The 22,443-nt window shown below is 33.3% G+C and overlaps 1 protein-coding gene across 2 annotated transcripts in view; it reads right to left on the reverse strand.

The window, feature by feature from the left end:
- Positions 1–504: 504 nt before the first annotated feature.
- The window catches only part of LOC128176536 (ribosome quality control complex subunit NEMF-like), a 29,711-nt gene continuing 7,772 nt past the window's right edge, over positions 505–22,443 (reverse strand). The window contains exons 7-31 of one of the 2 annotated variants that reach the window (XM_052842945.1): positions 22,169–22,258; positions 21,991–22,064; positions 21,759–21,826; positions 21,408–21,546; positions 15,166–15,291; positions 14,351–14,511; positions 13,130–13,246; positions 11,918–11,981; positions 10,794–10,882; positions 10,571–10,674; positions 9,773–9,835; positions 8,923–9,093; positions 6,937–6,995; positions 5,495–5,850; positions 4,570–4,657; positions 4,413–4,453; positions 3,614–3,827; positions 3,229–3,306; positions 2,754–2,934; positions 2,013–2,062; positions 1,707–1,760; positions 1,347–1,450; positions 1,060–1,103; positions 885–964; positions 505–723 (exon numbers count right to left, since the gene is read on the reverse strand). In XM_052842945.1, coding sequence (XP_052698905.1) covers positions 646–723; positions 885–964; positions 1,060–1,103; positions 1,347–1,450; positions 1,707–1,760; positions 2,013–2,062; positions 2,754–2,934; positions 3,229–3,306; positions 3,614–3,827; positions 4,413–4,453; positions 4,570–4,657; positions 5,495–5,850; positions 6,937–6,995; positions 8,923–9,093; positions 9,773–9,835; positions 10,571–10,674; positions 10,794–10,882; positions 11,918–11,981; positions 13,130–13,246; positions 14,351–14,511; positions 15,166–15,291; positions 21,408–21,546; positions 21,759–21,826; positions 21,991–22,064; positions 22,169–22,258 — 2,693 coding nt within the window. In that variant the 3' untranslated portion in view covers positions 505–645. Of the gene's footprint in view, positions 724–884; positions 965–1,059; positions 1,104–1,346; positions 1,451–1,706; positions 1,761–2,012; positions 2,087–2,753; positions 2,935–3,228; positions 3,307–3,613; positions 3,828–4,412; positions 4,454–4,569; positions 4,658–5,494; positions 5,851–6,936; positions 6,996–8,922; positions 9,094–9,772; positions 9,836–10,570; positions 10,675–10,793; positions 10,883–11,917; positions 11,982–13,129; positions 13,247–14,350; positions 14,512–15,165; positions 15,292–21,407; positions 21,547–21,758; positions 21,827–21,990; positions 22,065–22,168; positions 22,259–22,443 lie in introns of both variants that reach the window. The other variant, XM_052842944.1, reaches the window with a different exon arrangement.

Below are 22,443 nucleotides of genomic sequence, written 5' to 3' on the forward strand. Positions count from 1 at the left end.
CCAATTATATATGTCAATGAGAAAAACTAAATACAAAAGAACATAGTTTTAATGTTTATGAAGCCCTCAACCAGAATTGTGAAATTCATTGTCTCTGTATCAAGGAATCAAGCTCTAGGGCGGGGCCAATATTGCCATATTGCAAGATGATTATGAGGTAATCAAATGCAGTTCGGGGAAATTGAATCCAATAGAGTCCATCGAGCTGACTGTATTTGATCACCTCATAATATTCAGAGAATAATTCCTTATTACCTATATTTATATAATTTTCAGCAATTGTTCAATTAAACTATTTACATTTTTTCGTTATTTTCATTTTGTATGTTTAAGCAAACCCCGTCTCGCATCCCATTGACCCAACCGCGTCATTGATGAACTGTATTTAACTATTCGTTACAAAATCAATTTGTAGTGTTATCATAAAAACATTTGACAATGTAATTATTTTAAAATAAAAGGCAAACCAATCATAACAGGTTCATTGTAATATTAAGACAAAGACTTATTTTACCAGTTTAATAATATATGTAAACAGTTTCATCTTGTCCACATGTTTTCAGATAATCTAGTAGATGTACACATGAATTCTGTTTTTCCCCACTCAAACAAATTTCAGTAGAGTGTTTTTCCTAAGGAATCCTTTTATTTTCCCTTTGCCTTATGAAGATTAGGAGCAGAGACTTTCACTTTGCCCGGTATGTTACGGCTTGTATCAGCATCCTTGGAAAGAACGGAAAATGAGGTCAAAAGATGGTCAAGAAAATGTGTGATAATTTCAAATTAACTGCACATTGTAACATGATCTTTTTCTTGTTTGTAAATAACTGTTTAACATGGCTTTTGATGTATCATTCAGAGGATCCTAAATACCAGTTACTTACCTTTAAAATGCGTACAAGGTCACGCTCCCTTGGTGTCGTGGACTTTTCATGTGCAAACATATTAAGAGCAAGTTTGGCAGCTAAAATGAGAGACAATAATATGTACATGTACAGGTAAAGCTTCCTATTCTATAAAAACCTTTAACTGTATGTGAAATTGAATTATTGATCCTACCTTTTCCTCGTTTTGTGCTACCAGGCATAAGTTTCACTTTGAACCTGTGAAAACAAAACATGAAATAAAAATAAAGGAAAAAACTGTATCATATTATACTATATAATCTTCTAGTAGGTACACAACTTCTAAAACTGCACGATGACTCTTTTTTTTGTTGAAAGGTTAATTTACAATGATCATACAAATGGACATGTCGATTTTGGGTGTGACCATGTTTGAAAGGCCCTAGCCCATTACAATAAGTGAGAAAGTGATGAAAATAAAACAATGTAGTGAGTACTGACTTGTAGTTTAACATGGTGCTGTAGGGTGCACACACAGGAATGGCGTACAGTAACTCATCCTCCGCCACAGGGCAACCCGTCAGCGAGTCCAGCATCATCACGTCCTGCAAAAGTACCCCAACAATACAGAGGCATACGCCTAATGATGATTTGTCATGCATTTATTATCTATTACTTATTGATCAAATATAAACCCCACAAATCAACTTGTTTTCAAAATACCACACAAAATTTTGAGATTTTTAGGCATTAAATACAAGGGCTAAAGAATGTCCTTTTTCACATTAGGGATTTTAACCTTTTCTTGAAAATGTATTTTTTTTTAATAAATCAAAATACAATAAAATTTCTTTGACATACATCTGGTTTCAAATCCTCTTCCTGTTTTTCATCATCAGAGTCATTCTGGGCTTCCTGTGTTAATTAATGAAAAAAAGTTCTCTTAAAAAATAATTTTAAACAAAACCTTACATACATCCAATCAAAATTTGTTTTAAGACCATTTCAATAGACATATCATTTGATAGAATTCATTTGTCTTACAATATTTATACATAAATATAAATTAAGTGCATGCATATACCCTACTTACATCAACAACTTATACTAAATTGACAATGAAGAGGTCTCAGATACAGTTTACTTGTTTGCTTTATGAATAAATACCTGCTTCACTGTAACTACAGGTATTTTCTCTTTTTCTTCAATGTCTGCATCTTCAATGGAAAAAAAATCAGGAACTAAAAACAAACGTGAACTATGTTTACCCAATGCACATGTTCTTCAAACTCATAAAAGGACACACTCTTTTGGGATGTCCCTATGCCATGGACAAAGGGATGTTAAATAAAAAACAAAATCTAAAACATATTTTGAAACACATTATTTAATAAAATGTAATTTTCTGCCAGTTTATAAGTGTTCATATATTTCTTACCATCTATAATGTATATTTCTTACAACCAAAGATGATTTCCGCAGTGTATATTACATGTACTTGTATATTTCATACCATCAATGATGATTTTATTGGCAGCTTAATGCATGTAAATTTCTTATCATCAATAATGATGTGGACAGTATCTTTTTTCATGTATATTTCTGACTTTCAATGATGATTTCTGCAGTAGGTTTGTACATGTATATTATATTTTTTTTACCAGCAATGATGATTTCTGCAGTGGGTTTATACACAAGTTTTTTTTACCATCAATAATTATTTCTACGGTAGGTTTATACATGTACATGTATATTTCTTACTGCCAATGATGCTTCCTGCAGTAGGTTCATACAGGAGTATTTCTTACCGCCAAAGATGATTTCTGTGGTAGGTTTATACATGTACATGTTTATTTCTTACCGCCAATGATGATTTCTGCAGTAGGTTTATACATGAGTATTTCTTACCATCAATGATGATTTCTGCGGTCGGCTTCAGTATGAGCTCCACTGACTTGGCCTGGCCTGTGCCCCCCTGTTGCTGTAATTGCTGTTTACCACTGACCGGTCGCCCAGACTTTTGCTGACCCTGACTCTGTCCTTTCTTCCCCTTCTTCTTCTTCTTCTCCTCTTTCTTTGAACCTGCTGACTGCAGTTTTGGGTGGTTTTTTTAATAATTGCAAATTTTAAAAGATAAATGCATACATATACCCTTTTTTTAACTTCAGAAGAAAAATCTATATACACATGTTCATTTTACTTTCGTTGTGTCATTAAATTTTAAAAAAAACATAAGAATTTGAAGCACATAGTATTCCCACAGACAAAGAAATTTAACTCTGTTTGGTTTATATTTCACTGATTATATTATGCAGTTCTATTGTGATTTCAGATCTTAACATGCAAATTATGAAATAAAACAGAAGATTAAACACGTTCTTACAGCCAAGATTTCCATTCGCAGTTGTCTTTCTTCCTCATCTTGGTCTCCATATTTTTCTTTTATCTTTTTTAATTTATTCTAAAATCAAATTCAGATGGGAAATCTCAGTATATATAAAAAATTTAAAGCCTTTTAATAAATTACCAGAAAGCCCTGAATTTTTCCCGAAAATTTATACGCCATTTCCATTGTATATAAATCATCCATGACAACAATGTATATGATTACAAAATATATTCTGAATTATTAAAACTATTTTCTTTCTTCTTCCTTTTTTTAAAATCTATTTTCTTTCTCAAATTCTACATAAAATTTTATTTTACAAGGGTTTTCATTTATTTCTATATTATATACATGTAATATAGATAAAAATGCCTGGTCTTACTCTCTGTCCTCTCTTAAACTGAATCTGTGGCTGTTTATCTACACTTTCTTCATCATCAGGATCCTCCTGCTTTGGTTTCTGTTTAGACTGGTTCTCCCTTGAGTCCTTGACTGGTGGTTTGTCCTTATCTTGATGTAACCATGACACCCTGTCTTCTTCATCTGCATTGCTGTCTGTTTGCTGGTTTTGTGATTTTTTAGCCTTTTTCATTTCTCTATGTAAAAAATTATTTCAAACAAAAAAGTATTATTTCTGCACATAATTTATTCAAAAAAAGGGGAGGGGGTGAGGTGTTGTATAGGTAAATCATAAATGTTCTCCTTAGAAAATAAGATTCCCCCCCCCCCCCTCCAATAATTATTGGTCCCCAACTTTTATTTTTTACCCAATGAATAAAATGAAGAACTTAAGAAGGTATGGTACATCTGTCTCGATATTAATGAGGATAGTACAATATATTTAAAATACTTCCAAAATACATCCAACATTTTAAAGCATATTTTTTTGGTCAAATATTGAAAAATTTCAAATTTTACAGTCCTTGACCAAAAAATATGCTTTAAAATTTTTGGTAAACTTAAGGCAAAATTATAAAAATCCAAAACTTTAATACAGATTCGTAGTTGTCGCTCTGACCCATTGTGCTACACATTTAGGTAACTTTCAGGAAAGGAAAAGTTAATGAAATTATACTTCATTTTAATGTTTATTTCAATTGGAAGTATGTCACAATATGGAAGTGTTCTATACCACCTTAATTAAAATTTGAATACAAGACTCAATCTTGAAAAAAAGTTACCTTCTTTGTTTTGCAGAAAGTTTGGCTCCTCTCCCTCCAGTCTAAAATTTCAATTAAACCACAAAGTAGTAAATGTGCTGCATGATTTAATTCTTATTTTAAACCTGATCCTTTTCATACTTTGATATTTCAAAATTGTTTCTGAATGCATTGTTACCTTTCCATCTTGTTCTGCTGTTGTCTCCTTTATTTGGGGTTCTTCAACACTGCCACTTGTGCTGCTCCTTTCTCTCTGTAGCTCAAACCTAAAAAAACAAACCACATAAACTAAATGTACCCATTAAAATATCACCATTTAGCATTTTCATTTTGCAATTTTAAATCATTGAAAGAGGATGGTCATGATTTGAAGAGAAAAATGTTAGATTTATTTTTGTTTACATTGCTTTGCTTTGGTATTTGAATGCCAGTTGTTGAGTTATAAGTGAGATAAAAAATATAACGCCCAAAATTCTGTGTTAGGTAAACATGGATTGTTTCATGTTTTTTTAGGTTTACGTGGGTTGAATATTATTATGTTGGTAAATGTTCTGTTTGTCTATTTGCTGGAATACTGTTAGTTGTTATTCAAACTCAACTATTAAGACAATATCTAGTGTTTGTCACATTCAATTTTGTTTTTTATACCTGGTATTTTTCTTACTGCAGCACTGAATATGTAAACAAAAACATGGCCTGTCTAAAATTGTTTACATAACAAAGTACCTTGAGCTCTGTACAGTAAAATACGGTTATAGCGAACACGCTTATAATGAATTGACGCTTACAGCGAAGTGATTTCATTCCCAATGACTTTATTACATGTTGCAAACTTGACGGATATAACGAATTACGCCATAACGAAGTAAATTTGTCCGTCCCTAGGACTTCGTTATTAGCGTGTTTTACTGTATATCATTTATAACTCAACAACAATCACTCAAATTCAGTTGATTATTGAATACACCTAATATATAAAGCACTGCTAACAAAAACAACAAAACTAAGAAATCAAAATTTTTTGGCTCCAATTATAATGAGGATCCTTCAATTCTATTTGAAAATGTACAGTGCAATCTATGTTACAAGTTAAAGTTACATACTTGTCTCCCTTGACATGCTGTAATGATATTGATGTGTCTGGAAAAGAAACTTCTTCTTGATCTGACTCGTCTGTCTTCTCAGCATTTATCCCCTGAACACCATCACCATTGTCATTTTTACTTTCACTTTTATTGTTCTCACTGTCACTTTCTTGCAGTCTCTCATTGTCTTCATTGTTTTCACTTTTGCTGTCATTTTCACTGTCACTATCACTGTCGGTGTCTATGGTAACACTGTTTGTGTCAGCAGTGAGGTCACTCTCTGTTGCTACAGAATCTGTCACTGACATGGTGTCATCATCAACTCCATGGACTTTCCTTTCTCCCTTATGTCTCTCTATGCTATCATCTTCCAACTGATAAATTTTCAAAATAAATTCATAGGAATGATAAGTAAAAGGTATAAAACATAATATGTTATGAAATGCTCATTTCAAAGAGAAAACCTTTTCTATACTGCTATGAATTCATCAATGTCTTTGGTCATCATTTTTTGAACATTCAGAAAAATTCAGTTTCAATAATACATAAAACCATGAAAGGGAACAAAACAATACTTGCCATGTTTTTATGGCCAAAATTTTAAGATCAGAAGCAGCAAAATAATACCAGGAAAATTATGAAATCAGAATTTCGTGCAGATATGGCAGAAGGATGGGGGACAAATTGTGATCAGAAAAATTCACTTCAGCTTTCAGATCAGGTGAACTAAACATTGGTGTTAAACATATACTGGGGTAATAATGAAATCAGAGAAACCAAGTATCATTATCTTCTGTTTTTTGTTTGTTTTTGTTTTGCTTAACAACAGATATCAATTATATGTATATGCATGCATAAGGTTTGACATTGAACTCCCAATATTTACATTTTGCAGTGTCTTTTAATGTGATATCACAATTGTAAAGAATCAATTTTGCAACGTATATTCCAATATATTTCATCAATGACTATTATAATACTTAAACATACAATAATTGAATTATATAAATATAAGGAATCATTCTCTAAATATCATGAGGTGATCAAATCTCTCATTGAAGGGCTTTATTGAATTTGATCATCCCAGACTGTATTTGATCATCTCGTAATACATGTATTCAAAGAATGATTCCTTATCCATTAAATAATTTGCATGCAAGATAAATCATTCTTTCAAATCCATAAGGTGATCTCATACGATTGGGATTGATCAAAAATCATAAAGACCTTCAGGCTGTCATTGATTTTTGATCACCCCCAGACCACATTTGATTACCTCATAATACTCAAAGAATGATTCCTCATTCCTAAATTTAAAAACAATTCACAGATGTCATGTTGGCAGCTATCAACAAATAAATTATACAAAGGTTCATCCAGAGGTCTTCCTAGATTTGATTACCTTTTGTAAAGGTTTGATGACCTATGAATCAGGACATTCATTTTCATATAATATTTACCTTAAAGAGCAATCCGAATCCATACACCAGATGAGTGGGTGGAAGATAATTCTTTTTTCCTAATAATAAATGTACAGTTCTGTAAGATGTCACATCCACATACACCACTTTACATGTATGCACACAGTTTCTTTTCAAACTTTATTTTCTATAATTTCTATTAATGGTAAATACAGACAGGTATTTTTTTCATAAAGATTAAATACAATTATTTATTTATTATCAACATGCACTTATGTAGGACTCTAAATTAAAAGAAAATTAACAAATATGTTAAAAACCTTGTTTTTTTAATGTGTTAGAATAAATCAAATATGAAATAAGTACCGCCAGCCACCATATTTAACGTTTTGCAAGTTGAAACCTTCTGTATTATTGGGTACTTGAGAGTGGGAAATAAGAAAGGGTATTTATAGTCACTATCTATACAACAAATAGTCAAATACCCTGGTAACTGTTATAGGATAATTTTGACTACCCTGGTAAGCACATACAGACATCATTGAGATGGTGGCCATCTCAAAGGGCTCTCTTAAATAATGGAATTAGAATGAAAACATTTTCCAGTTGGCATTAAACTACAATTCAAGTTCATTGCAAACCCTATACCTACTGACATGATTCTTTTGGTTTAATCTGAGCAGCAAAATTTAGCCAATAGGAAATAATTTATGGACAACAATCACTGGATTTTAAAGAATCTAGGGCTAGGGGAAGAGTAGATAGAATGTTGTATCATTAAATAACAGATTTAACGATAGAATTCGTCCCATAAACTCACTTCGTAGCAAATAAAAAAATACATCGTGCTGTATCTTATTGCCTAAATTTTCATACCATTGGTCTTAAATACCTCGTATATTGTTGCTCTTTTATAGTCCCATTTTAACACATTAACTGATTTTGCAACGAAATCAATGTCATTTTCAACATCACGTTTGAAAATTCGCAGTTTATGGTTGCCATGTTAATGATAAAATCCAAGACATCCCGAGTGCGATTTCCGACAAAATGGCAGGCAAATTCAAACATGTATATTAACAAAATGCCTTGGTAGGACTCATTAAATGGATATTTTGTAGACTTAACTACATGTGCATGTTCAAAAAGGTTTGTAATGTAAAAAAAAATGTTTTTCCCTGCAGATTATTTTTAACAGACTAAAAACCTATGCGAAGCAGATCCGCTTCACGGCTGCTACATTGCATGTATATGGGACAAATTCTTACTGTGACCTTAGCATGCTGAGCGTAGCCTGGTTACGGTAAGATTATTCTTTCTACCGGAAGAGTATTTATGCCATGAACAAAGATTTTTTGCTCTGTCTGATATGACCTTGACCCTAGACTTAGAACTTCATTTAAGATCACTGCACACCCTTTGACCAAAGACACTCTGTGAGTGATCTATAATCCGAACTAGACCAACACAAAAATTATAAGATCCAGACAAGACTTTTTCACATAACTCTGCTATGACCTAAACATTTTACCTAGAAACTTGGTTCAAGGTCACTGCACACCCTTTACCCAATGGCACTCTGTGGGTAAAGTATGAGCCAGATTCGGCAAAGGGGTGAGAAGATATGCTTCAGACAAGTCATCTTGGACGGACAGACAAATTGATCATTATAGGTCAATAGCAGAGCAAGGCCCTAATAAGTACCCTATGATGTTACATGTAATATAAAACTTTACTTATTCATGTATAATTTATTTAAAATTCCAAAAATGTTTAATACTGGTTGTGCCAGCTTCAACCAATCTAGTACATGGTACCATAAACTATGACAAGATTTTACTACATGTACTTCTTTGATTGGAAAGAGTGTCTACTTCCAGATATGTTAAAAATTGAGATATTCATCATGGCAATGAAAACTTCTATGCAATGACTCCATTTAAATTGAAAGAACAGCTGTTTTTATGTTTATACCAGTAGCACAAGAACACAGTTATAGACTACAATCTGATACAAGTTACCTACCCCTGATCATGAAGCTTCCTGTTGTGAGGTATTCTCCAGAGGGCGCTGTTTTGGACACTTGATCATGATAGACCCACCAGGCACTTGTCACCACCTTAGCATCCCATGCTACACTGTTACAGATGGCCATAGTGCCTGCTTCATTCAGACTCTTTGGAGGAACAGGCTCACCTGCATCAAAATTAATGATAAATGGTTTAATTCTCTCTACCCTGAATGTACATGTACATCTATAAACTTAGTAAACTAAGAACCTCTGCAACTTTTACAAATCTTGGCAATATCTTGCAAAACAAAATTTTGGCTGTCAATTTCAAGTACTGTAAAATCTAATCTTGGAGGTATTCAACATTATTATCTCTTAATATATAAGCTTAAAAGTGAAATCATTAAGGTTTCATGAATAAACCTCTGAATGTTTCATCAAATTTGGTATTTGATTGCCTAGCATCGTAAATTATTTCACAACAAATATTTCATAATTTCTCTTAAAACAATCCCAATAAACTTAAGGAACATGGATTTATCAAGAACATTGAAAGAAACTTGAATGAAAGTGTGTGATGCTCTGGGCAGTAAACATGGCAAAGAGTAACTTGTCAGACAAATAAGTATCTGCTAGTCCCTGATACCGTAAGTCTAAAGCTTCATGACCCTAAAATTGATCAGCAGGTACAAGTATTGTGAAAATTGACGCGCAAAAAAAACTATATATGAACTTGTTTATTAAAAAACAAAAAAACTTTTTCTTAATGTTTAGAAATAGTCTCTGTCATAGGTAATTTCACAAATACATTTCTTTAAAATGACTTATATCAGAACAGGAAAGCGATGATGGTTAAAAACAGACCTGATGGATTTTTTAGGACACAACTACTGGCTCCATGAAGATCAGCATGAACATACAAGTCTCCTATTTACAGAAATAAATAGTTTTAATCAACTTTTCATTCATTCAAAATCAGGAAATGAAACATCCATATAATACTGTGGTTTCATTAATATTCAAGGGTATCGATTTTCGTGGATAAAGTGAAAATCACAGTTTCGAGGATATGTAAATTTGTGGCCAATGACCCCATCAATACAGAATGTTAATAGAAATTGCATTTCAATGAACATTTAATTTCATGGATCAACTTGAAAACGAAATCCACGAAAATCGGTATTCAACGAAAATTGGTGAAACCACAGTATGATATATTCGCCCACTTTGAACCCTGATTTATTATTTTTTCTTACTAATATTAACAAAGGTACTTACACTAAATAAAGATAGCAGGTCTGTCAATATTTGTTACATGAAGTAACATATTTACAGTGATCAGCATTACATTTTCAATGTATCAAATCAGACTGTGTACCAATATTTTCCTTCTTCTAAATCTGAATATTTTCCCACAGGTAGTGCAGACCTTACTAAATATAAAATTTTCCTTATAAAAATTTATTTACAATTTTATCATTGTCCAATTTATCTTTCATAACCACATGTGTATCTCCACCGAAATTGTGTATTATAAACTTAAAGGCAAAGTAAAACAAAGCTGGTCTTTGATGTAACATTTTTCTTTCTCAAATTCACAAATTGTCTATATATTTTCATCTTTTTTGTACTTGTAAACATTTACAGAAATTAAACACAGACCTGGTCTAAGATATCTTTTAACGATCATCTCGTTCTGTTGTTGATCCCTCCCACCGATGACTAAGTAGTTCTCCGACGTTATAAACCACAGAAACTTCTCAAACCTGCAAGGAGAAAACATCACTGTTTTTAGAATACATGTATTTCTATATGATTTTATGCATCATTTGACTATACATACCAACAGTTAAAAGTTCAAATGTTCATCTGATAAAATATGTACCAGTAAGTCTTCCTTGCTTTATTTATCGTGGCAGCTGTTGCAACTTCTTTCAAAGTCTCCTTTGTTTTTCTCTCTGCCGACTTCAATGCCTGAGTAATCAAAGTACTTTAAAATGCATTTAATCAATTTTCTCTCCCCTGCCCAACAAGTACCATAAATAGAAGTGTCTGATCATATTATTGAGACTTAATGAATATGGCCCTTTCTGGTATGCTCGAAAAAACACCTTGAATGTACTAACATTACCGGATGTAAGAATTTTATACAATGCCGTCATATTTTCCATTAAAATAAAATAAGTATCGGCAAGATAGCCTTGTATATCACTTCTGTGGTATACTTTAGGGTATATCATTGACTTTAATGAAGTCTAGCTTACATCTCAATGGATTGATAAATGTGTTAAATTTATATCAAGGTTTATAAAAAGGGGTGTTGTCATGGACGCCTATGTATTACGTTCGATGTATTTTTTCCAAGCTCTGCCAGAAAGGCCGGAGAATTTGCGATTGGGACATGGCCATATTATTGTATTTTTCTATTTCCAGTAAGGTGAGGTTTAATCATATATGTATATTTACATTTGCAATTATGTTGCCTTATACATGTATGAACCTACAGAATAGCGAAAACAATCAATTCTGTATGAACTTTTTCATGATGTCAAAAGGATCATAACACAAATTTATTGCTTGGTATTTTTAACAGTTCTGAACCATTTGTCTTTTTCAAACGTAAATATATGGTAAATCACAAGATTTGATCACGTGACCAACCAACTTCATATACCGGTGAACTTTTTAAATTGCTGTTTGTTTCTTAAACAATGTAGAATTGAATTAAAAATTCATTGATAAAAATTTGGCCTCGCCGACACCAAGTTTCCTCATGTTAATTCTAAGCCTCAAATCTGAGATTTTACCTCGGACTTATTCACTTGTCTGTGAAGGATTTCAGTTGAGAACTGAGATGAGTAATTTTAAAATGTGGATGATGGTGGGCTTTTATGCTACAAATGTAGCGAGAGCATTTCCATTACAACTATACAAAGCATACATATACAAACCATCAAAACAGAAAAAATTCTCGAATCAAAAGAAATGATTCCAGTACATGTGACTAACCTTTGCAGAAGCATCAATTGTTTTCTGCTCTTTTTTGGCAGCTGTTTTCTTTTTGTCAAAAAACCTATGAAAATGGTCAGTAAGAATATTAATTAATAAAGTTAATTCAGTAATCTTGACTTACATGTACCATTAAATTATATATATTAAAGGGGCATTGTCACCATTTTGGTCAAAAATTATTTTCTTGATCTTAATGTTTACAATACTTCACTTAGGCATTTTTAATAGTCATTTAAAACTGAGTGCCATTCGTTGACTTATAAGTGAGTTACAGAGCTTGCATTTTTTTGCTATGTAAACAAAGCTTTCGTTTACATTTTGAATGTTGAAGTAAAAATTCCAGTTTTAGACCTAAAATGAATGAGTTAAACGTGGGAACTGTTTATTTATGCTTAAAATGAGAAGTAGATAGAAAATCAACTTAAAAAAGATTTTTTACTGGTATATTGAACCTATGTAAACAAAAACAGGGCATGAGCCTTGTTTACATGACAAGGAATTCTGAGACCTGTATCTTGCTTATAACTCTACAACTGGCTCTCAAATTTCACTTGATAACTAGAAATGCATTCCTAAAGCATTATGAATAATAAAAACAGAAAAATAGAATTTGACCAAAATCGTGACCATGCCCCTTTACACTCATTTCCTGATAATTCATTATTACCATATTATATTGAATTCATTTATCAGGGAAAACTAATCTTTGGATGATTTCACTTACGTAATTGTCATCCATATACATGTATATATGTTTACTTGGACTTGAGCCAGATAATCATAATTATATAATTATGCATATAGCCAAGCCGTATCTCATGAGTATTATTTATAACCATTACATAAAAGAAATACACTTGTAAGTTTTAACAAATTACCAGTATTATTGCCGATAAATTACATTTGGTTAGTGTTTCACTGTATGTATGTTCCTAGTATCTGCCTCAAACTTAGATAATGCAAACTTAGACTAGTCTTTCTTAATATATACATGTATTTGTTTAACAAACAACATAACCACCTTAGTCTTGGTTCTTACATGTATATGTACGGTATATATGTTCCAAAACGCTCTCAACATAATGTAAAATTGAAGATAGGTAAATATTTGTAAATATTCATGCCTATTTATATATGCATCCAATGACATTTAGAAAATATTACAAGATATCAAAGAAATTTATAGAATGTAAAATATGATATACATACTTCCTAGAATTGCCATAAGCACTCATTGAAATATCAATGTCCACTTTAGTTGGTTTGAGTACATCATCATCATCATCATCATCATCATACTCATCATCGCTGTATCTGTATGGATCCCTGCAGAAGATAAACAGTTCAATTCAATATATTATCAATAATAGCATCTCAAGGAAATACTTTTTCAGATTCTGAATCAAAATTATTCTACAACTTGAAAGACTACACAGATTGGTGGATTGAAATTGGGTGAAAATGAGTACCAGGGTAAAGTCTTGTGTATAGTACACACTTTTTTCATCCCAAATTTGATTAAAAGTAGGGGGATTTATATCATTATATCTATTACAGTTGACACTCGATGGCTCGAACTTCGATCTCTCGAAGTTCTTGATCTCTCGAAGTGAACTCACGGTCCCAATTTTTTTCTCTATATACATGTAACTAAGCAAATTTACTCTTGATCTCTCGAACTCCGATCTCTCGAAGTTCTTGATCTCTCGAAGTAACACCTGGGTCCCGTTACACATATTTCATTGTTTTTCACTCTTGATTACTCGAAGTGGTTGCTGTGTTCACACGCGGCCGATCAAGCGTAAAATTATAGCTACCCGTGGACCTTACCTGGATGGTTGAGTGAACTCATGGGGGCTAGCGTGGTAGTGTTAATTGGTTGATTACGTAAATGACACTACCCCTTGCTTTCTTCAAAGGGTAGATAGGTAATTTGTAAGTGATCTATTAACTTCAACAACTTGTGAAAGTTACGGTAAATGCTCTTTATTTAAAATATTCTAACGTAATGATTAAGAGAACATAATATGCTTAAAAGATTTTTAACGTGAAAAAATGCACTTAATAACCACACAAGTAAGTTCTATATTGTTTAATTTGAAGTAATGTAGCAGAAAATACGATTGAAATCATGTAAGACTATCCTTCCATGTTATAAATATAAATTTCCAGCTACTATAATTCTAGAACCAAAATGACCGGAACAAAAATTTCCGGATTTTTTTAAACTTTCGATCTCTCGAACTCTTGATCTCTCGAAGTTTAATCATGGTCCCCTGAAGTTCAAGTTATCGAGATTCACCTGTATATAGAAACAAAATTGTTAATAATTTTTTTTTTTTAAATTATGCGACACCCTTTGTCTATTGATGTTGCATCATTCTAGGCAGAGGCAAAACAGACTTGGGTCCCAGACAAGGCCTAGCTCACCTGAGTAGCAGAGTGATCATGTTGGAGTCCAGCTTGAGGCTGGTGATACAGGATGCCACGGGGTCACCCTGTAGCTGGGCCTCATGCACCAGGTTCTCAATCTCCGTCCAGTCGATCTGATTGGCCAGGGCACTCCTCACAATCAACAGGGCCTGGTCCACCTACAATCAGGTACATCAGTAAGTGAAATAACTAGTGAAATAACTAATGAAATAACTAGTGAAAAATCAAAAATCAAATAATAACTGAAGTACACCTACAGTATTCAGTGTACTGTTTAATTCAAAATCGCAATCAACATCTGGATATTTGATATACATGTAAACATTGTACAATCATGTAAAAGTACAAGTAACAGGACCAAAATTAATTTTTTTCTTTCAAGTTGTACAGTGCCAGAATAGAATCCTACTGATGAATGATTTTAGTATTTTTTACACAGTACTGTAGATATACATGGTATGTGCAGAGAACGTGGTCAAAGCCTTGTTATCTGATAAATCTAAACTATAAAAAAGCAAGTTTTACAGAATAAGAGAGGTACAATGTATAAATAATGGTTAAAGAACAAGCTAATTGAATTTGCATATCACAAGTAATGTGTCACAGAATAAGAAATCTATGCATGACTGCACAATACCAAGTTTTTGTCACACATTTATAAACTGACATTGTTTTTTTTTTTAACAAGATATATTCTTCATGTTTGGTTTGTATCACATGATCAACAAACATTCAAAAGGTCTGAATAATGATATCATTAAGGAGTTCCACTAGTACTGTGATGCAATAGCTTAAATTACGGTATATCTTACCAGTGGTAGATTTAGTTCTATCAGACGACCCTTGTTAATGTCCGTTTCCTGTTCTTTCTGCAGCCCTTCTATCCTCTTTTCATGATCTTTTTTGATGTTATCCAGCTTTTTCAGGGCTGATTTTTCCTGGAAAAAATGAGGTTGGTGATTTAATATTAGTAAGAATAAAAACAAGAGGCCCATGGGCTACATCGTTCACCTGAGGAACAATAGGTATGATAAAGTCAGCTTAATGGAGTCATAATACAAACAATCTGGACAATGTACAATAATACATGTAGATCCTGTATTAATAAAATCCCTTTTTCCCCCTTGGAACTCGGATAGCCCTGATTGCTGCCAATATTTACAAGAGCAGACTTTAATCACCGCTCCTGCACATATATAGGGACTCAACATTACGCAGGCAGGGATGACCGCACACCTACGCAACTCAACAGGTACCAACGTTTACGCAAGCAGGGATGACCGCACACTTGCGCCAACAGCTCAACCTAACGCAAGCAGGGAGTGCCGCACACATGCGCTAGAGAGGCCTGAACACCAGCAGGGATGACCATACATTAGTGCTCCGCCGCAACCACCACCAATACAAGCAGGTATGACTGCACACTTGTCTTAATGCAATACAAGGCAGGAATGACCGCACACTTTGTATCGAAGGTTAGAAAACACGTAGATTAGATAGAGCAGGGATGTTCATACACTCAATCTTTCCATACCTGTTCAAGTTTAACCCCAAACAGTCGCTTCATGCAATAGACACTGTCCCTATATATGTGCCGGCCTAAAATAATTCATAGTATCTAAAAATTGGAAATCAAAAATAAGCACACTAATCCGGCCTAACCCCAAACTTCTTATGCAGAACAAATTATATACATTGAATATTTAATATTTATTATTGTATAAAAATAATCATCACAATAATTGGTTAACAGTGGATGCATTAATTAAAATAATCAAGAATCAATAAATCAAGGGCAATAACTCAATACAGTAATACAAAAAGATTCTAATGAAAAAATAGCTGCCTGCTTTAATTTTATAGTCATATCACATGTTGAGTATTGCAGTTCTCAAAAAGATCCTTTACAATTGTTTATATATGGGGTATTTAGCTACATCAAACTCTGAACCTTCTTGAGAGGCCGAAGAATTGTTCTGGAGCCAAAGTTTTAACAATTATAAAGAATCATCTTGCTGATTAGTTTCTGAGAAGAAGATTTTTAAAGATTTACTTTATATATTCCTATGTAAAACTTTAACACCCTCCCCTCCCATGTGGCCTCACCCTACCACCAGGGATCATGATTTTCACAACTTTGAATCTAAACTACCTGAGGATGCTTCCACACAAGTTTCAGCTTTCCTGGCTGTTTAGTTTCTGAGAAGAAGATTTTTAAAGATTTACTTTTTATATTCCTATGTAAAACTTCGATCCCCCATTGTGCCCAACCCTACCCCCAGGGATCATGATTTTCACAACTTTGAATCTACACTGCCTGAGGATGCTTCAACAAAAGTTTCACCTTTCTTGGCTGATTAGTTCCTGAGAAAAAGATTTTTAAAGATTTACTCTATTTATTTCTATGTAAAATTTTAACACCTCCCCCCCCCCAATGTGGCCTCACCCTACCCCCAGGGATCATGATTTTCACAACTTTGAATCTACACTACCTGAGGATGCTTCCACACAAGTTTCAGCTTTCCTGGCTGATTAGTTTCTGAGAAGAAGATTTTTAAAGATTTACTCTATATATTCATTTGTAAAACTTCGACCCCCCATTGTGCCCCACCCTACCCCCAGGGATCATGATTTTCACAACTTTGAATCTACACTACCTGAGGATGCCTCCACACAAGTTTCAGCTTTCCTGGCTGTTTAGTTTCTGAGAAGAAGATTTTTAAAGATTTACTCTATATATTCCTATGTAAAACTTCGACCCCCCATTGTGGCCCCACCCTACCCCGGGGTCATGAATTTCACAACTTTGAATCTACACTACCTGAGGATGCTTCCACACAAGTTTCAGCTTTCCTGGCTGATTAGTTTCTGAGCAGAAGATTTTTAAAGATTTACTCTATATATTCCTATGTAAAACTTCGACCCCCCATTGTGCCCCACCCTACCCCCAGGGATCATGATTTTCACAACTTTGAATCTACACTACCTGAGGATGCCTCCACACAAGTTTCAGCTTTCCTGGCTGTTTAGTTTCTGAGCAGAAGATTTTTAAAGATTTTCTCTATATATTCCTATGTAAAACTTTGACCCCCCATTGTGGCCCCACCCTACCCAGGGGGTTATGAATTTCACAACTTTGAATCTACACTACCTGAGGATGCTTCCACACAAGTTTCAGCTTTCCTGGCCGTTAGTTTCTGAGAAGAAGATTTTTAAAGATTTACTCTATATATTCCTATGTAAAACTTCGACCCCCCCATTGTGGCCCCACCCTACCATCGGGGGTTATGAATTTCACAACTTTGAATCTACACTACCTGAGGATGCTTCCACACAAGTTTCAGCTTTCCTGGCTGTTTAGTTTCTGAGAAGAAGATTTTTAAAGATTTACTCTATATATTCCTATGTAAAACTTCGACCCCCCATTGTGGCCCCACCCTACCCCCGGGGGTCATGAATTTCACAACTTTGAATCTACACTACCTGAGGATGCTTCCACACAAGTTTCAGCTTTCATTGCTTTCTGGTTCTTGAGAAGAAGATTTTTGAAAATTTCTCGAAATTGTTCATGAATTTCTAATTATCTCCCCTTGAAAACGGGTGTGACCCTTAATTTTCACAACTTTGAATCCCCTTTGCCTAAGGATGATTTGTGCCAAGTTTGGTTGAAATTGGCCCAGTGGTTCTTGAGAAGATGTTGAAAATGTAAAAAGTTTACGGACAGACGGACGGACGGACGGACAGACGGACGACAGACAAAATGTGATCAGAATAGCTCACTTGAGCTTTCAGCTCAGGTGAGCTAATAAAACTAATTATTATAATAATGAAGTCCTATATACATGTATGGACCTATGGACTTTTGGTTTTAATTGCTATAATTATCCAGAATTCATTATATATATCCAAACAATACGTTTCAGTAATTACAGATACAGTAAAATATGCTAATCACGAAGTGCCAGGGACATGCAATTTTGCTTTGTTATTATCGTTATTCACTATATCCAACAAGTTTACAATAAATAATAAAGTCATGGGGAATGAATATCACTTTGCTGTACGCGTCAATTCATTATGAGCGTGTTTGCTTTAACCGAATTTCACTGTAAAGTAAATTCACAATGACCTTAATTTCCTCCATATGGCTACCATATATCAGAATAAATTAATAAAACTTGCTTTCAATTTTAAATTCTCTATTAAAAATGTTTCTTCTTTAGAATTGTCGTAAAAAGAATGTAATAACTCCAAAGAAGAAAAATATTCCTGTCTGCATAATTATGTTGAATTGAAGTAAGTATATTTGTTCTCCCAAAGCCAACCAATAAAGAGTTTATTCCTACATGAACATGTAAAACAATTGTTAAAACAAGGGATAAGAAAATCTCCTAGAATTTTTGAAATAATGTTATTCAATGAGTTGATGATTTGTGTCTATCCCAAGACCTGGGGATAAAGAAACACATAACTATAGGGAGATCCTTATATTTATTCCAGTATGATGACACACTTGAACTAAAGATAACTGCACTGTATCATAATAATTGTATTAACATGTGCATTGCTATCATGCAGTATACATGTACAGACCCTGAAACGTACTACTACACCACACGCTCGCTGCACGCTCGCTACACGCTCGCTTAACGGTTCACAGGAAACGCTGAACGGTTTACACGAAACGCTGCACGCTTTGCCCGAAATGCTAAACGATATACACGAAACGCTGAACGGTTTACACGAAACGATTCTCGCACGAAATGATTTGCTCGCTTTTCACACGCTTTGGACACGCTTTTATCCTGATCGATTCGGTTTCTCTCGGATTTTTACCCTGACTCTGTTAGTAAGAATTAATTTGAAGAAAACATGAAATAATAGAAATACTGATATTAGAAACATATATGTACATAAGTGTTGAATTAATTAATTAAATTAATTTGGTACTTATATTTTACGCCAAAAATTATATATTCACAGAAATAGCCAAAAATATTACTTCTATAAATATATTTATTGCTCAAAAGAAATATCCATGATTCTTATTAGTGCCGTTAATAATAAAAATTCCAGAGAAAAAAGTTACGGTAACACAATATTCAATACCAAAAATAAAATCCGTATGATTACAAACTGAAATCGGGTTTTCAGCATTTGGCGGGATCTTTTTTTCTTCTCACATTAATATTTTTATTGGTTTCAGAGAATACGATGTAAAAATACTAACAGAAAATAAACCTGTAATTATTTACATTGATAATTTTGAAAGTTATGTAAAATAAAATTAGTCACATGAGTTAGAAAAATGCTATAAAACAACCGATTGATTATTTTCTTATGTCAAATCATTCGCGTAAATAAATGTTCTGTACATAATATCACAGAAAAAAATCAATCGATTGAACAATAAAGAAAGTTGTCATTACTGTTTTGGATAGAACAAAAAATAAAAAATGATTTAATTTTTTGTCTCAATATTCGTATACATAACGGGCGCCTCGCATAATGGTGTACAATATACATCTATCTATCATAATCTATTTGAATTTAGTACAGTGCATATAGATTCCCATAATAATTAATTGCATGTGTATATTTTAGGGAAATTTTAGTGTGTTAATTACTTGTTGTTTCCGTTATCAGTGTTTAAATAATTAAAATAATAACTTGTAGAAATATTTTTAATCGGGATTCAGAAGAATTTACTTTCCGCATTTGATCATAGAAATGAACAGAATATTTCCTTTCTATGTTTACATTTAATTTTGCTCAAATTAATGTTAAATAATCTATCATTGAAATTGTGTGCGTCATCAAATACTGATTCCGACTACCTTGAAGTCATTAAATTTCTATTGGCTATTGACAAAAAAAGATGGTCATCCAATGAAAACGATTACACAGAGTTTGATTGACAGGTTCAGTCAGGTGCAGGTCTTACCCCATGTCCGAGGTTATGTGTACTGGTTGTACACAGCCGAATAGTCTCAGTAACTAGCGTTGTTTCAATACGCGTACTTTTCTTTTGTTTGTTAAAAATTAATTCAATTTTGTAAAAAGATAAGTATATCATTTCTTATATTTTTTTTCACAAACAGTTTAAAGTAATGTTTACCATGAGCGCTATTTTGAAACAATTAAATTGTCAGCGAGTTCCGAATGAAATCTGATGAACGGTTCACACGGTTCTCGCACGCTTTGCCCGAAACGATTTACATGCTGTGCCCGAAACGCTGCACGCTTTGCCTGAAACGCTAAACGGTTTACACTAAACGCTTCACGATTCACACGAAACGCTAAACGGTTTACAAGAAACGCTAAACGGTTTACAAGAAACGCTAAATGGTTTACACGAAACGTTTCTCGCACGAAAGTCGCACGCTTTTTTGGTGTAGTAGTACGTTTCAGGGTCTGTACATTAAAACACGCTTAAAACGAAGTGCCAGGGATAGCGATTTTACTTCGTTATACGCATAATTCATTATATCCGTCAAGTTTACAACATGTTGTAAAGTCTCGGGGAATGAAATTCACTTTGCCGTAAGCGTCAATTCATTATAAGCGTGTTCACTATCACCGTGTTTGATTGTATATACTCATTAACATTTGGAAGAGTTACAGAACTTTGACTGGAAATAGAACACATTGAACAAATAAACTTTTACAATTACACTTCCTCTCCAAAATTATCCCACCCTATTTTAATTTTTAAAAATCATTTTTTATTTGCACAATGTCATTAATACTGTAGAAGCACATATTTTCGTTGGGTCAAAATTTTGTTGTTTTTGTACCAAATAAAATTTCGTTGGCATTTAATTTTGTCATATCGTAATGTCTTTGTATTCAGTAATACTTTGGTTAAAAATTCATCATGGATTTAATTTCATTTGCCATCAAAAATAACAAAATTAAATCCTCAATGAATATTTCTGCTTCTACAGTATGTTATTATCAAAATTAATTTCCTTTTCAAAAAATGTGATTAAAAACTTCATAGATATACCAGTACATGTCCAAGCATTCAACTGTCAATTGAAAAGATACACACCTGTTGCAAAGCTTTCATGTCTAATTTCTGGCTCTCTATCTGAGAGAAAAATTCATCCACCGATTTATTGAAGTTATCAAATATGCTGTGAGGTTTGTTCTCAAATTGTTTGAATAGCAATGGATGGAATTCTTCATACCTGCAATATATCAAGACACAATCTCCAGAATCTCAAATACATTTTATAACTGTACAAAATCCTTGCAAAAAAGGGGAAATTTAAATTAAATTTCTTGACATTAGCGCTTCACCTAGTAGTTCTCTTAAAATGCTTTTGTTACCAACAAAAATGGTGGACAGAGACAGTATCATAATGTTTTCATTCCTACCTACACAAGCTTTAAGACTTACGTTAACAACTCAGCATTCTCCCCTTCTTTCACTGCTGCTCGCTTTTCTTTCTTTTGGACAATAACACCCTGTAGAGCATATGATCACCAAGACAATGATAAACAGTATACAATTTTCCCCAATTCCTTATCATTTATAAAAAGCAAAAGTCGTTCTTAAATCATTTTTTAACATCAGATAATGGTTTAAATAAATGACAATGCACATTTTTATAAAAAAAAAAAAATCCTACCTGGCAAGGTTCCTCGGATAAAGTTTTCAATAGGGATTCTGCCAATTCTATTGCACTTGTAAGTTTATCCATATCTGTTTCACAAAAATATTAAAAACATTTAATCAAAAAGGAAGATCAATACAGCAATAAACATTTGAAGTTATATGTAACATCCATATCCATGATGCTCTCAGACCTTCTGTGACACTGAATCCTTTTCCGACCTTGACATTTTCCGGAAATCCAATACACTGTAAGCAATGCTCCGTCACTGCCGGTCCATAATCTATAATTAGAATAAATCCAATACATTTTTGGCCATAGTTCAGTAAGTCTTATAAAATTCAAGAAAGTCATCAATCAAACAGAATTGGAAACTTAATACTTCATAATTGTATTGCAAAGGCTAGATACTGAGTTCATGTACTTAACCCCCCCCCTCCCTTTTTGAATAATGGCATCCACATATGC

The sequence above is a fragment of the Crassostrea angulata genome, chromosome 3 (assembly GCF_025612915.1).
Source record: "Crassostrea angulata isolate pt1a10 chromosome 3, ASM2561291v2, whole genome shotgun sequence".
Taxonomy (NCBI): domain Eukaryota; kingdom Metazoa; phylum Mollusca; class Bivalvia; order Ostreida; family Ostreidae; genus Magallana; species Magallana angulata.